At 36.6% G+C, this 15,828-nt stretch overlaps 1 protein-coding gene across 1 annotated transcript in view; it reads right to left on the reverse strand.

Moving 5' to 3' along the window:
* Positions 1 to 1,487: 1,487 nt before the first annotated feature.
* The window catches only part of MYT1L (myelin transcription factor 1 like), a 361,563-nt gene continuing 347,222 nt past the window's right edge, over positions 1,488 to 15,828 (reverse strand). Inside the window, exons 21-23 of the mRNA XM_027840345.1 lie at positions 10,475 to 10,578; positions 2,002 to 2,145; positions 1,488 to 1,665 (exon numbers count right to left, since the gene is read on the reverse strand). Coding sequence (XP_027696146.1) covers positions 1,525 to 1,665; positions 2,002 to 2,145; positions 10,475 to 10,578 — 389 coding nt within the window. The 3' untranslated portion in view covers positions 1,488 to 1,524. The remainder of the gene's footprint in view (positions 1,666 to 2,001; positions 2,146 to 10,474; positions 10,579 to 15,828) is intronic.

The raw sequence follows: 15,828 nt of genomic DNA on the forward strand, positions 1-15,828 counted from the left end.
CACATCATTAGAATTACTCCTCTAAAAGGAAAAATGAAAAAAAAAAGTAACCCGCCAAATATAATAAAAAGTGGTCTTATGCATACATATAGTGCAGTCATTGGGAAGGAAAGAATAAAATTTGGAAGGTACAAATAAGTCTTACAATGATCCAGTGGAAAGCAAAAAAAAAGTGCCCAAGTATATTTAATTACATTAAAAATCTGATTGCATTCCTTCTTAGGTTAGAATAATAATAGAACAAACGATGCATGTGCGAATGCTATAGGAACAACGATTGTTCACCAACAAAAGGTAGAACATGAAGTTATCATTTAAAAAGTATTATGAATGGGATAGCAAGTGCTTATGGAAAGCCAAAGGGGGAAGAAGGGAATAAAACAACCACCCCAAAATTCTTACTGAACTGCATTTCTACCCAAATTGGTTGAAAATTCAGTCCAGTAATTAGAGTTGTCACTAAGAATTTATGTTCATTCAGAAAGGAAGGAGGCAAAAAAGAAAAAAAAATGGGAGAGGGGAGAAGAGATCAATTTTAAAATTACTGTCTTATAGCTCAAATTGATAAGACACAAATTTTGAGAGATGAACAACATAGCAAATAACCGACAGTTCAGAGGGGTACTGAAAGCTGCTGCAGGGGAGTTAAGAGTGTGGCTCCAGAAGTTTGTGTTTGTGTTTTTGTTTTGTTTTGTTTTTTGCAAATAAAAGAAATCTTCAGGTTGTCCCCCTCTGAAAAGTTCCTGTCTTAATGGAAGTTTCCATATTCATACCATGTAATGCTTAGAAGTTAATTTAAAAGTGCTGTTTAAGCTGCTTTGAATCTTCTGTCAAGTTTCCATGGCTTGATGTTGTCTTACAATAAACCACCCATTTCTTGTATCTTACATCTAATCCATGCCATTTCCTTGGAATCCAAAAAAACCTCATTTTATTGCCCCCACCACACGCCATCCTCTGAAAACAAAGACCACATAATATTTTCAAGCATTGTTCAAAAATAAAGCATTTTGCAACCAATTCTTGCTATGAAACAATACACACACAGAATGTATTTCTTAAATCCCATAAAATTCTTCAACATGAGGAAAAATGATAGTGTTTAAAAAGTGGCTGCAGGGCCGCAACATTGTCATTCAAAGCTGTTTTCGTCCATTTCAGTTCAAAATACTAAAACATTTAATCACTAAAGCATTAAAAAGAATTTACACTCTATTTATTTTGATCAGCTTACATCTTCAGAAATATATATACCCCAAAAATGTGCATACGTTAGCAGCTATAAACATTACATGGCATATCACACTATGTCAGCTTATATGAAAACGTACAAAATGTGAATGTATTCAAAAAACTAGTCTGCAGTTACTATCTTTAAAGCAAGACATAAAATCATTATGAAGTCTTGTAAGCATAACACTGTTTCCAACAGAAATAAATATATAACACTTTCTGGTAAGTTACAGCAGCAAAAAACAAGAGGCATTTTTTTTTAAGCAAGATTTTCATCACTACAGCAGCTGTTCAGACCTGAATTCCTCTCACAGCCTGCTTTATATTTTCCAGTAGGGCTTTATTTTCTGGACTCTGATAACGATCTTGATTTGTATACATGTCCGTCAAAGTAGTCACGTAAGCATCAAAATTTTGTTCATTGATTGGATCCTACGAGATATTAAATAGCAGTTCATATACAACTTTTATATTCTTAACAGTATATTCATATAAGCATAAAATACTATAATAGTTTATCGCCACCATTTTATAATATTTAAAATGCCTACTTAGAGCATACTTAATTTTACAGGATACATTGGAACAGGCCCACCATGTCTTTTTTTTTTTTTTTTGGTGATTACATTTATTGTTATGGTTTCAGGGTTGTAACCACCACCATCCAACGGGTTGAGGAACCATAAACACAAAAAAAGAGACATCTACTGTATGGTGTGAACTGAGGACGACCGCCAAATTCCTTAACTTTTGCTCTCAATCACTTACCATATGTGGCAGCTGGATATTAGCTAGACTATGAATTAAAGACTGGCTTAAATTAGCCAGTTCATGAAGAAGAGACTCATTTTGCTGTTCAATTACTTTGTTCTCCTCTTCGATCGTCTTCAAGTTGCTCTCCATTGTGGTAATCTAAAATGCACAAATTTGTGTAACATGTAATATAAGGCAAGCTGAAAGGACGCATACACTCTTTGAATCGAGTGAAAACAGTAATGTTGGATAAGGGAAGGGGAGAAAAAAATTCACAAAGTTGGGAGCAGAGACCTGTAACATTTTAAGGGTTTGTTTAAGACTGAGTTCTGTCAATTGACTTGATTTGGCTTGTTTTTTATGGAAGTCATTTCATAAGGCAAATTGGGGAAATTTATCAAATTTCTATTACTGTAGATGAATGAGGGTTTTGTTTTGTTTTAGTATGTTACATCCCAGGCATGGGTTTAACATAATCAGTTAGGAAACTCTCTACATGTTAGCTGCTATTGTCTTTATACCTCTGGGTTGAATTTAAATTTAAAATGGAATACTAAAATTGCCAATTTAATTCTGTTGGATTTCCTATGTCCTTAGAAAAATGCTAGAGGGATATCAGGGTTTTTTTTTTTCCACTTATTTAAACTAACAAATGTTTCTATAAAGAACCTTTCATGACTTAACATTCTTTTTATGTCCAGTTATCTTACAGAAGTTTAATACAGAGTGAAATAAGGACATTTATGTTGTGACAATTCTAACATCAGCTCTCTGTTTGTCCCTAGCTCCTACATGTCCTCAGTCTACCCTCAGACACTTTAGTCCTTATGATATTAACATTGCCATCTTGGCCCTGGATTGGCCCAACTCTCTACAAATATTATGCAATGGTCTCTGAACTCCAAGCTATTGCACATTGGTTCTCCTACCAAACACTATGATCTCAGTACTCTGAGGCATACTATTCCCTGGACACTAACGTTACTTTAATAGGATTTTAGGAAAAATAGATTTAATTCTGGACAACATCTAGTACAACCTCTTCATTTTTTCAGGACCAAACAGATAATAAATATAAGACTCAGGATGTGAAGCCCAAACCTTTGACTCCAAATCCAATGCTATTTCTATTGGACCCCATCTGCTAGGAGAACAGCAGATAAAATAATGATAAAGTAGAAATAAAGAGTAATTGAGTGGAAAGGCCACTCGATGTTGAGAAAGAAGATCTTGTTTTGAAAGCTGAATCTTTCACTAATTTCCTGTTGTGATCCTGAGAAAACCACTTAACATTTCTAAGCCTCAGTTTCTATATATGTTAGTATGTATGATTCCTAAGTCCCTTTCTAGGTCTTATGATCTATAATTTATGTTCCCCATTCTCCAAAATGCATGATGTGCAAATCTTTGATCATTATAGTGCATGTTTGCTATTTCCCATTTGTCCCTTCTATATATGACCCCTTTCCTGCTCTTATTTCTGTGTTTTTCCTCTTGAGCCCTCCTTGTGTTCCCCTGCCCTCTTGTCTTTCTCCTTTTTTTTTTTTTAATCTTTTCCTTCTGGCTTCCTTTACTACTATACTGGTGCTTCCATTTTCTTATCTCTTGGGTTTTTCTTTCATCCTATTCCATTTTTGCACCTCCCCTAATCCTAATCTCTGGCACTTACAAACAAAATCCTATTCAAAGTTACTAGTCTGGTTAGAAACCACAAATTGCTCTCTATCCTTATTCTTCAAAATCTGTGTTACCTAAATTCAATCTGTTGCATATTAAAGTCAGCCTCACTTTGAAATAACACCATCAGCAATAGTATACTATCCATTTGTGATTTAGTCCTGAATACCACCAATTATCTGCTAAAGACTACTGCCATCTTCATCTTGAATATTTGTTTCTAGGACTTCATGAAGTACAAAGATATCTTCCAATCTACCAACCCCAAACCCTCCCTAAGCAGCTGCCCCCTCTCTGTTCTTTGTGCCATTAATTTTGGAAACTATTCAATTAATTTGTAGAATGGAGACCTTTAAAAAAAGTCAGTTGTGTTTGCATAAATTGGCACCATCAGTACCAATTAGACAGTGGAAGTCTAATTCAGACACCCAAACATGTGAATTATTTATGGCTGCAATATTCTTTCCACATATTCAAATCCTATCAAGTCCTTCCAGGTACTTCTTGGTTCCCTTTTCCTCCCCAAAGTCAACCTTGACTGGATCTCTTATTGCCCTGATCTCTTAATAATGTAATCCCGAACACACACTTTTGATCACATACTGTCCTATGTTTCATCAGAAAGAACATTAGGCCTGGGATCAGGAGACCTGTACTCACATTCCAGGTTTAACCCTTAACTAGTTGGGTGAGCTTTGGCAATTCATCTAACTTCCCTGAATCTCAGTTTTCTTAAAAACAGAGGTAATGCTTATGGTTGTATTATCCACTGAGTTGTTTTGGGAGAACCTTTTAAAACCTTAAAGCACTAGATACATATGTTGTTATTGATCTTATTTTGTTTGGACATTAATGTTAGAAAATACTAATGTGGAAACTCTTATCACCAATGCAAAACAGCACCTTACATGTATCTTATAGTCTCAGAGTATTGTTTGGGAGCCCTAAGAAGTTAAGTAACTTGCCCATGGTCACACAGGGGGAAGGGAAGTGGATAAACATTTATACTGTATCTACTATGTGCCAGGCTCCATGCTAAGTGCTTATTATAAAAGTAAGATCTCAAACCCAGGTCTTCTTGGCTCCAAGCCTGTCCTCTAATCTACTACCCATTCTGTTATTATTCTGAGGAATGATCACATCTTGTTCTTTGCTTCTACGACAGAGTTATAAACTCCTTTTGGGTATGGACTATTTTTTGCACTTCTTTTGTGTACTCACAGGTGCCTAAGACAGTGTTGGTAATAGAATACTGAGTTCCATACGTAACTTTAGCACTTAATAAGATTGATGAGTACTTATGGATTGGTTGCCTCTAGGCAGCATAAGAAAAATAGCTGAGATTTGTAGCACTTAATATATATTAACTCATTTGATCCTCACAACCACCTTTTTGAAGTAGGTACTATTATCATCTCTACTTGACAGATGAGGATATTGATGCTCCTCCAGAGGTGAAGCGACTTCCTCAGAGTCACATAGCTAGTAAGCAGCATCAAACCAGCATTAGAACCCTGTCTTCCTGACGCCCAGTCCAGCACTTGATCTACTTGACCACACTGCCTCTCCAACATTAGGGTGAAGTAGAGGTTATGAAGAACAGGTTATTGAGAGGACCTCACCAGAAGTTAATGAACGTCCAATTGAAAGCTTGGTATTTTCTTCTTCTTCTTCAACTACAATGCTTCTCCATTAAAAAAAATCCACAAAATAAAACTTTGGGGACTAGTTTTATCTTTTATCTTAATTATATTTTGAAGAAATCTGTTTGAGGATCCCATTCCCGCAGAAACCCCCCCCCCATCTTTCTTAGTGGTATAACAGTTAAAATAAAGGTAGGCTGAGGCACAAAGTTCTGAGCATGATCAATTTATTAGTAAAGTGCAAATTTACCAGTAAACAGGATCTCGGCTTCCCCAACAAAGCTAAGATCACGAATGAGGGGAGCAGCTCTCTTTTTTAGTTTTGGGGAGAACAGAAAATAGGAAAGCTAGCATCATAGATGGAAAAAAATACGATTGTATAGAAATTAGGAATGAGGGCTAGCAACAACCCCCTCCTTTCCTCCTGTGACTAAGAAATGTTTATTGTTCAAGTCCAGCTGCATCTGCAAGGACAGAGATAGCACACCAGACTTCTTTATATAACAAACCAGATATTCTTGAAAGATAGCTCGGTAGAATAGATACTAAACCAGACTCCCTGGTGTCCATCTGAATTCTTTAAAGGTAACAGATTTCCTTGACACAAGAATAGAACAGTGATTAACAGGAGAACTGTATTTGTAAATTTAACTCATTATAGGCCAGCTCATTTCTGAATTAAGTTCAGAGACAAAGAATCATGACTTAGGCAGTTACAGGACAAAATCAATTAACTGTAAATAGCATCAATTAAAGAAAAAAGACACAGAATCAATGATTATTTCAGCGGTATAACAAACAACCCCAAGGAGTTTGCTTATAATTTTCCTCAGGTCTGCCTTCCTATTACTGTTTGGTGTGGTTGTATACTGATTTCTTGAGGCTACAGTTCAGGGACATCTAAGTAGTGCAGTGGATAGACCACAGAACTTGGAGTCAGGAAGACCTGAGTTAAAATTCTGTTTCAGTCACTCACTAACTGTGTGACTCTGGGAAAGTCATTTAACCTTTGTCTGCCCCAGTTTCTTCATCTGCAAAATTGGGCTAAAAAAAATATCTACTTCACAAGGTGTGAGGGTCAAATAAGCTAATATATATAAAGTGATTTATAAACCTTAAAGTGCTACATAAATGCTCATAAGGCCTCAGGAGTTTTCAGGGTTCCCTCTGTTGACTAAATGTGTAGCTAGCACAAAAATATACTGGGAGCTCCAGGCTACTGGCTGTGATGGAAGAGCTTATAAGTGACAGGAATTTAGCTTTTCATAGTTTAGAAATATCCCATTCTTCTATGGCAAAATGGCACATGATGATATCCAGAATAGATGCTTGAAAACTCAGAATCTACCACAGTTTCTGTAATATACCTAGCTGTCATCTAATCCTTGAACTTTGGCTTCCTTCCAACCAAAATACTAAAACCTCAGCCTCTTATCTCTACCACATAAACATGAATTCTTAGAAACGGTTACTGAATAAAACCAACCTGCAATTTTACAACAGTTGGTTTTGAGCTATAATTAATAAAAGAGCATCTTAAGGTGTCATAGATTTTAAGTTGGAGAGGGACCTTTGAGGTCATTTAGTAATTTTATAAGATAAGGAATCTGAAATCCTTTCAAAAAGGAAAGTAATAGAGCTGGGCTTGGGCTGAACTCCCTGACTATACATTCACGGCTTAGTACTAATGTCCAATGATTCCCTGACCCATAGCCCCATGTCAGAGAATAAACAGAGAAATAAGAGTAGGAATCAGAATAAACGGTATGAATCTATAAACCTGGAAGGTAAGACGAAAAATGGAAGGTATCACTTGGTGTGTTTTAATCACTGACTGGGCAATTTGATAAAACAAATATGTAAGAAAAAGGAATGTAACTCTCGGGGAAAAAAACAACAACAACAGACCAGGATATTTCCTGATTGATGAGCTTTGTACACAGGTCCAAGATGTTTGACCACAGTGAGTCAACTAGCATTTATTAAGCAGCAACTATTTGCCAGGACCTCTGCTAAGCACTGAGATTACAAAGAACAGCAAAAGACCATCTTGTGCCCTCAAGAAAACATCAGCTGAAACAGAGGCAGTCTGGATATCTCTTATCCATGTGTTTGATGCAGCCTGACCTTGAATCGCTATGCCTGAAATGATGAATTAATTAAAAAAAACAACTGTCTTCCTTTTTAATGATGGTTGTATAAGCCCTTGTGTATTCTTCCCTGGCCTTTTGCAAAGGGTTATTTGTGCCAGAGCTGGGTTACGTATAGTGTTTTGCAATGGATCCCAATTTTGTGTTACAGCCTCACTTTCAAAGTATTGGTTTTCTTCCCAAAGCCAAATGAAGGATGTATGAGAGAAAACCCTATTCCAGAGTCATTTGAAGAGCCTTATTTGGATCAGATTATTCATAAGACAAGTCAGTAACTATGAATAAACATTAACCCTTAAAATTCATTTTTGATATCAGATGAAAATAGTTGCTTATCCCAAGCAACTATTTCCCTCAGATGCCAAAAATACAAAATGAGCTGGTAGAAGACGAACACTGAAGACAGAATTGATTCTAAGTTCTAATAACAGGACATGCAAAGGAAATTCATTGTGTACAATTAGCCCTTAGGTTGTTTTAGCAAACCACGTAATCTCATGAAATAACAAATACCTCATGAAGAAATTGTATTTAAAGATATGTTAGGCTTAATATTCATTTTTGCTGAGGTCAAACTACTAACAATATTTAAGGGTTGGGGGAAGAAGGGTGTGTTTAATAGCAGTTTTCCTCAAGCATCTGAAGGATTATTATGTTCAAGAGAGATTGAATTTGTTCAGTTTGACTTTAGAGGACAAAACTAGGAGCCTTGAGTGAAAGTTGCAAAGATGTAAACACACAGCAAACCTAACAATTATAGATATCTATATGTGGAATGGGTGGCCTTGAGAGGGAGTGGGTTTCACTTTACTGGAAAGTCTTCAAGCCAAGGTTATATGGTGCCTGGTTAGATTCCTGACCAAGTACTGGTCAAACTAGGTCACCTCCGAGGCCTTTCTAATTTTCATATTATGTGATGCTACGAAATAGTAAAAAATAGAGTGAAATTGATGGAGTGCTTGGGTGCTTGTGCTCAGACCCCAATCCCAAAACCATATTTCTCCCTAGCCTCAAGAAACACTGTCTTTGGCAGTTTCTCCCCAGCCCAAGGACACTATCCCTAGAAATTACTCATGAGTGGGCCCTAGTGAAACACTTATCTCTCTCTCTGGTACAGTAACAAGCTGACTTGTAAGAATTATTAGTTTATACTGGCTTTGTACTGGCTCATAAAGATATCTGGTACTGACTGGTCTACTGCACACCAACTCCCTACCTCATTATATGCATCCTAGACTCAAGACATACTATACTCCCTACATCTATCTTGTCAAACAGGACATTGACTGGTAACAGACCGGTCAGCCCTTGGACAGCCCTGACCACTAGTTAACTTAGTGATGTAGCAGACCTAAAAATCACACCTTCCGCCCCCAACCATGGACTTTTCCTGGTGAATTCTGGGTAAAATGGATATGCAGTAGATAACAAAAGTGCAGCCTCCTTAAGAACTCTTGTCCGCTGAAGAGTGTTACAATAAACTTTTGACAACTTCACTTAAAGATTGCTTGAGTCCATGAATTCTTTCCACACTACTCTGTCCTGTACCTTGGTCTTTGAGGGGCCCCTGAAACCCTCAAAACTGCATCAAAATGAACACTGGTTTTCTAATAGGGTGTTGTGGAAAATTACAAAGGCAGGGGTTGGGAGACCTATTTTATCCAACCAGATCTCATTTGGGCAGAAATACTTTTAAATGGTTGGGGAGCTTGCTGTATTGCTACAGCTCATAGAGCTTAGTCTGCTTTCTTCATGGAGTTACAGACATAACTATTTCCATAAGTCTGATTATTGGCCAAAAGAAGGGCCTCAGAAATAACACCCAAAGTACAAGGAAGTGTTAAGAAAATCCCCAATTTATTTCAGAGCTTCCTTCTATCTGGCAAGGAGTTCAGAGCTCACAGACCAGTATTTAAGAATGGTTGTAGCAGGGTTACCCCAAGAATAGCTCCTGGACAGGTATTGCTCTGAATCTGCACCCAAAACCTCAGAGTCTTGTGCAACAGATTTTTATTCACTTATCGTTCACTCCAGAAAGCCCCTGGGAAATGTCAGTCAGTAGAACAGCTCCCCAATGTGTACAGAAGGACATGAGTCTTTTAGCCTACTCTTTAGAGTGCATTAACATTTCTCTGGATCCATTTCCACTAAGGTGAACCATCATCTAAGAATATTCTCCAGTGCCATCTATTATTGGAAAATATGTCCTCTTTGGGTGAGACTGGGTCTAAAGCTAGGATTTGGGGGATAACTGGTAGAGTAAACATTTTGCTGTGCCTTATCTGAGTTACCAAAATGAAGTGGGCTGCTTTGCCAATAATTATATTTTATCTTAGACTATCCATTAGATCACATCCAGCCCCAGAATTATGTCAGTGCCCCTTTCAATGCCACATCATAGTCATCTTTCTATGAGGAATTCTGGGCAATCACATGTCACCTTGAGAGTGATTGCAACTAAGGCACTTCCATACTGGTGAAACTTTGATGAGCAAGTGGGTCACCCTGAGATGATAATGGTGGATATTCTAATCAGAGTTTAATACATAACAATGTCCTAAAGTAGGAGGAAAGGAAAAAAAAAACTGGGGATCTTCTGGAAATAACTTCACAAATGAGTTTTCTTTGGGAAAAAAAAAATGATGAACATTGGGTTGTATCAAACTTCAAAACAAAAAAATTTCAAAGCTAGCTCAATCTCAATAAAACAATGTTAAAGCAGGCCTGCACAACCTGTGTCTCCTGGAGCCCACTTGAGCAGGAGAAAGGATTTCCCACCAACCTCAAAAAATGTACAGGAAAACATCCTTTGTATGTAGAGAAAATCCTTGGGCATGCTGCAAGAGGCCAGAGGGCTGGAGGTTGTGCAGTGTTAAAGTAAATTTAAGAAGATGAGGAATTAGGGTTTTTTTTTAAAGCAATAAACATTTACCTTTTCACAACTTAGTGATCCTTATATGTTTGGGGAGTGAGAATGGAGAGATGTGACTGAAATTTAGGGCTTCGAAAAACTGTTACCTGAGTTCTGAGCTTAATCATATCTGCTTCCATCTGGGAATTGGATTCATTTAGCTCCTTGATTTCTTCATCTAACTGTTTGATTTCTTCATCGTTTTCTATACCTGTTGTGATTAAAAACAAAAACAAAGAAGAGCAACAAATATTTTATCATCCCATTATCTGGAATACAGGAATTGAAAACTGTTAGTTTTTTTTCCTTTTTGGTTGAAATGTAATTCCTTAAGTTCTACATAAAATTCTGACAAAAAGCCCTTGCAGATTCTTGACCTTTTGCCTTACTACTTTTATTTTTTCTCATGAAAACTTTTTCAGGTACAAAGATGAATTCAGTTGGTGAAGAATATGAAACACAATGCCCTGAAAGGTGAGGTCTTTGATAAGAAAAGTGAATCAAGACTTGAGGCTCTTGTTCTTCCAGAACAGCAGAATTCACCTATTGCCTGTTATTCTACTTTGATTATTGTACATGTGTAAAATGGAGATACTTGATTTGATGTTCCCTATGGTCACTTACAGCTCTTAATCTACAACACTCTACTATGAATATCAACATTAACCAGTGCAACATACTCATGTATTTTGGAGAACAACAATATTAGTATAGTAATTCTGCTTAAACAGCAAGATTCTTGCAAGATTCTCTCTAAAGAGAGAAAGCTCCAGGGCTTCAGTTTCCTCTCCTGTAAAATGAAGATGACATTTAAGGTCCCTTCTACATTGAAATGTATGATCCTATGATCTAGGTTAGAGGAATGGAAGAAGAAAGGAGCCAACAATGCCAGAGGACATGTTTTAGGAATCTTAGGAGATTCACTCAGTACAGTTTTTGTTTCTTTCTTTGTTTGAATTATAGTTTGTTTTTTAAACTCAAAATCTGACAGTCACAGCAGACTACTTTTCACTTTAGCATACCAGCATCTGAAGTGTTTTCACTCTGAACTCAACGCTGATGGTTTCAGAGTTAGGAATAGGAGTAGGTAAGGCAGGTGCATCAGCTGCCTCAAGGGCCATATGAAGTGGGAAGGTATGTCATAAGGGACTTAACTTTTAAATATGGCTTTTTATAATAACATATTTTTAACATTAAAAATGTGACTTTCTGTGGTAAAGTATGATTTATTCCATAAACAGTGAAGTCAACAAGTTTCAGTTCACAGAATCATACATCATAGTTCTACTAGGCTTTACTTTGGGGGTTTTGATTTGTTTTATTTTTGTTGAACCTATGCGTTCATTGGTGTCAGGAACTCCCAGTGTGGAAATTCCTTCTACCAATAGAGATGTGAAGATCTACAAATCTTGTGAACAACTTATGGCTTTAAAAGAATTGTCCCGGAACTAAGAGGTTAAGTGACTTGTCCAAGGTCACATAGTATGTGTCAGAGGAATGATTTAAACCTAGGTCTTCCTGACTCCAAGGATTGCTCCTCTATCACCACAGGTCTCTCAAGTTCTACATAGGGGTTTTAATTTTCAAATCTTGCCTGCTTGTGCTGGTGTACATAAATACCTTGTCCCAGTTCTAACCACATTCCTTACTTAATCCTTCAATAGTCTAGATGTCTTTAAGTATTTTTCTTTTTTAAAAAAATTCCTATTCTTTTTTCATAATAATAACAAAATAATACAAAATGTTTTCTCAAGACCAGTTCTATAGTTCAGAATTCCCACATAGGTTTTTGTGTTTTCTTAGTGCTTTGATACTTGCAAATTTTGCTCCTTATTGCTGAGTAGTTCATTGGCTACGTGATATAGTGGAAAGTGCATTCATTGGATTAGGAATGAAGAGACTTGGGTTCTTTTCTTGACTGTACACCAACTAGCTTTGTGAACCTGGGTCACTTAACCTAGCTGAGACAAGGTTTCCTCATCTTTGATATGCAAAATATAAAATAGCACCTACATTACAGGGTTGTTGTGAGAATCATTAGTTCATAAGACCATAGATTTAAAGCTTGAAGGGCCCTCGTAGGTCATTGAGTCCAATCCCGTCATAAAAAACAAAAAACAAAAACAAAAAAACTACAAACAAGGAAACTGAAGCACAGAGGTAAAATGACTTGTTCCAGGGTCACACAGTTATATTTAGTATCTAGGAAGGGATTTGAACTCTGGTCTTCCTGACTCTGAGCCCAGTGCCACATCACTACATTAATCTATATACCATGAACATAATGATTGTTTACATAAATGTAGTTCACAAAGTATACCATGTACTTTGTATGGAAAGAATTTTGTAAACCCTAAAGTGCTATACAAATATGAGCTCCATTATGAATCTGGCTACCTGTGTTCCTCATGAGTTCTTATGGTACCAATGTTTTGATGATACTTAAAGAATATTTTAAACTCTTGCTAGATAAATAATATTCAGAAGAACAAAATTAGACTATTTGGTGCTATTCACAGTGCAAAATTAGGCAATGTTAGATTGTTAAAAATTAGTCACTGTATTTTTGACATTGTTCACAACAACATGTGAAAACAAAATCACTGCAAGCCCTAAACTTGACTTTCCTCTGATTTAGAAATTTAGCAACACACATACACATATGGAAGAGGAAAGGAATAGGCATTTATTAAGTACCTGGTATATGCCAGGCACTGTGCTAAATTCTGTACAAATACTAATTTCATTTGATCTCAGCTAAAAATCCATTTTCCTCATGAAGTCTTTCTTGATCCCCCTTAATACTATTGCCTTCTCTCTGTTGATTACCTCCAATTTATCCTGTAATTATCTTGTTTATACATAGTTATTTATCTGTTGTCTTTCCCACTAGACCGTGGGCTCCTTGAAAGCAGGGTCTGTCTTTTGCCTTTCTTTGTGTCACTGGAGCTTAGCATAGTGCCTGGCACATTAGTAGGCACATAATAAATGTTTATTCACTGACTGAGATAGAGAAAGAGCATGGCACAGTGAATAGACAGCTGGCTCTAGAGCCAGGATGACCTGGGTTCAAATCCCACATATAACATACTATCTGTGTGATCCTGGGCAAGTCATTTAATCCTTTAGTGACTCTAGCAACTCTCCAAGCCCATAAGTTGTAAAACAGTTGCTGATCTGCACTAATAGAACTTTGTTCTCTGAGAGTTCCCTACACAAAGGAAGTTATAAGACCCCAAAATAAATGAGGTAAAGTTATCAAATTAACATAAGATTACTCAAAATGGCATCCACTAGAATTCCAACACTATGTTAAATAGCTTTAGATATTAGGATTTGGAGGTCATAGATCTAAATGGGAGATATGAACACCTGGGTTTATGCTTGCACAATTACTTAGATCTGATTGTGTTAGGGGAAGTTGACTGTGAGTGGGTGAACCATATGCATTTGTATATGTAAGCACATGGCATTGGGAAGCTCAGAATGTTACTATGGGAAATGTAGTAGATGTGTGTGTGCGTGTGTGAATCAGTTTTCATCTGATTGGGTGGACTTGGAAATTTTTCCAACCTCTGTATTTGCAAAGCTCAGTTTATCCTTTGAGTTCATCTGGAGGCTTATTCTCTTGCTATCCATTCATAATAAGAAGGCACCTAACTCTACCTCTGCCCTTAATTCCATCCACTCCTGCCTTCTCTGGGGCCTTATTTTATCAAACAAACAACCCTATCTTTTTCTTGCATCATTAATCTTTCCTTCTCCATGGTGCTGCTTTTCCTTCTACTCAGAGACAACTCAGGTGATGATTGATGATGATGATATCCATATAACACTTTAAGGTTTGCAACACACTTTAGTATATTATCTCATGGGATCTTCACAAAACCCCTGTGAGCTATATGCTGTTGCTAATCCCTATTTACAGAATTTGGGGCTTAGAGAAGTTAAGCCCAGGATCACATAGCTAGTAAAGATCTGAGGCAAGATTCAAACTCAAGTCTTCCTAACTCCAGGTCTAGCACTCTACTGTACTATCTAGCTCCCCAAAATAGGTCTCCCACATCTTAAACACACACATACATATACACACATCCCTTTCCTTAACCCTGCTATCTCCTCAAATTACTATTCTTTAATTTCACTCTTCACCTTCTTGAAAGTCTTCCACGTGGCCTCCTTTAACTTTCTTATTATCTGTTCAGTTGATAATATCCAACAAGTGATCATACAGCCTTTACTTGAAGACCTCCAAAGAATGGGAAACTCACCACTCCTAAAGGCATCCTTTTCCATGTTGCGATCTTTTTAATTCTTGGGAAGGTTTTTGTTTTTTTTTAATATTAAGCCTAAATTTATCTCTTTGCAACTTCTACTCATTGCTCACAGTTTTGCCCTGCGGGCCTAAGTTAAGAAGTCTAACCCCGCCTTCATATTATAACCCTTCAAATATATGAGGGCAACCATCATGGTCCTTGTAAGTCTCCTCTTCTCTAGGCTAAATATCTCAAGTTCCTCATATGATGTGCATCCATAGATTAAAATGAATTCATTTTAATTGTATTGGCATAAAAGAGCCAGAAGGACTCTAGTAACTTTGGTAGATAACTTATGGAATATTTATGGAAAGACATGGACATTAATCACATAGGATAAGAAGGGGTGACCAGAAGATGTGCTTATTTCAATGAGATTACAGAATCATACATGTCCTGAAATATGTTGAAATATTAAAAATTATGTCCATAATTTTATATTTGGGTCAGACTCACATTTTATGTGAATTGTTCCAAGTTTTTAGATAATTTATAAAGTTACATGGCATGAGACTATATTTCACAAGTGTGAGCAATGCTTAAGGTACTTGGATAGTTTGACCTTCAAACTTTCACCCAAATAACTCCTAACATGTCTTATTTTTTATCATTAGATTAATGGGGGTATTGCATCCTACAGGATTAACTATCCGAAACAACAGATATTAGAGAATAGAAATGTGTAGGGAAAAAAATATTGAAATTGAGCAAATGTGAGCTTAGATAAATCATTTCATTTTTCTGAGTATTAGTTCTGTCAACTGTGAAATGAGGGGTTTGAAACTTTGGATGACTCATACATGTAATATCATTCTTGAAGAGTATAACTTATTTGAATGGAATAGGATAGTCAAAAGGAGAAATGTCAAGGTATGTTAAGAAACAATAATGTGCAATCATGTAAAATATTTCCATATTAGTCATTTTGTACAAGAAAACATGAACAAAAACAAAAAGAAAGAAAGTGAAAAATAGTATGCTTCAGTCTGTATTCAGACATCACTTCTTTCTCTGGAGGTGGATAGCATTTTTCATCATCAGTCCTTTGGGATTGTCTTGGATCTTTGGATTGCTGAAAATAACTAATTCATTCACAGTTGTTCATTTTACAATATTGCTCTTGCTATGTACAATGTTCTCCTGGT

The sequence above is a fragment of the Vombatus ursinus genome, unplaced genomic scaffold (genome assembly GCF_900497805.2).
Source record: "Vombatus ursinus unplaced genomic scaffold, bare-nosed wombat genome assembly UNPS02014841.1, whole genome shotgun sequence".
NCBI lineage: Eukaryota > Metazoa > Chordata > Mammalia > Diprotodontia > Vombatidae > Vombatus > Vombatus ursinus.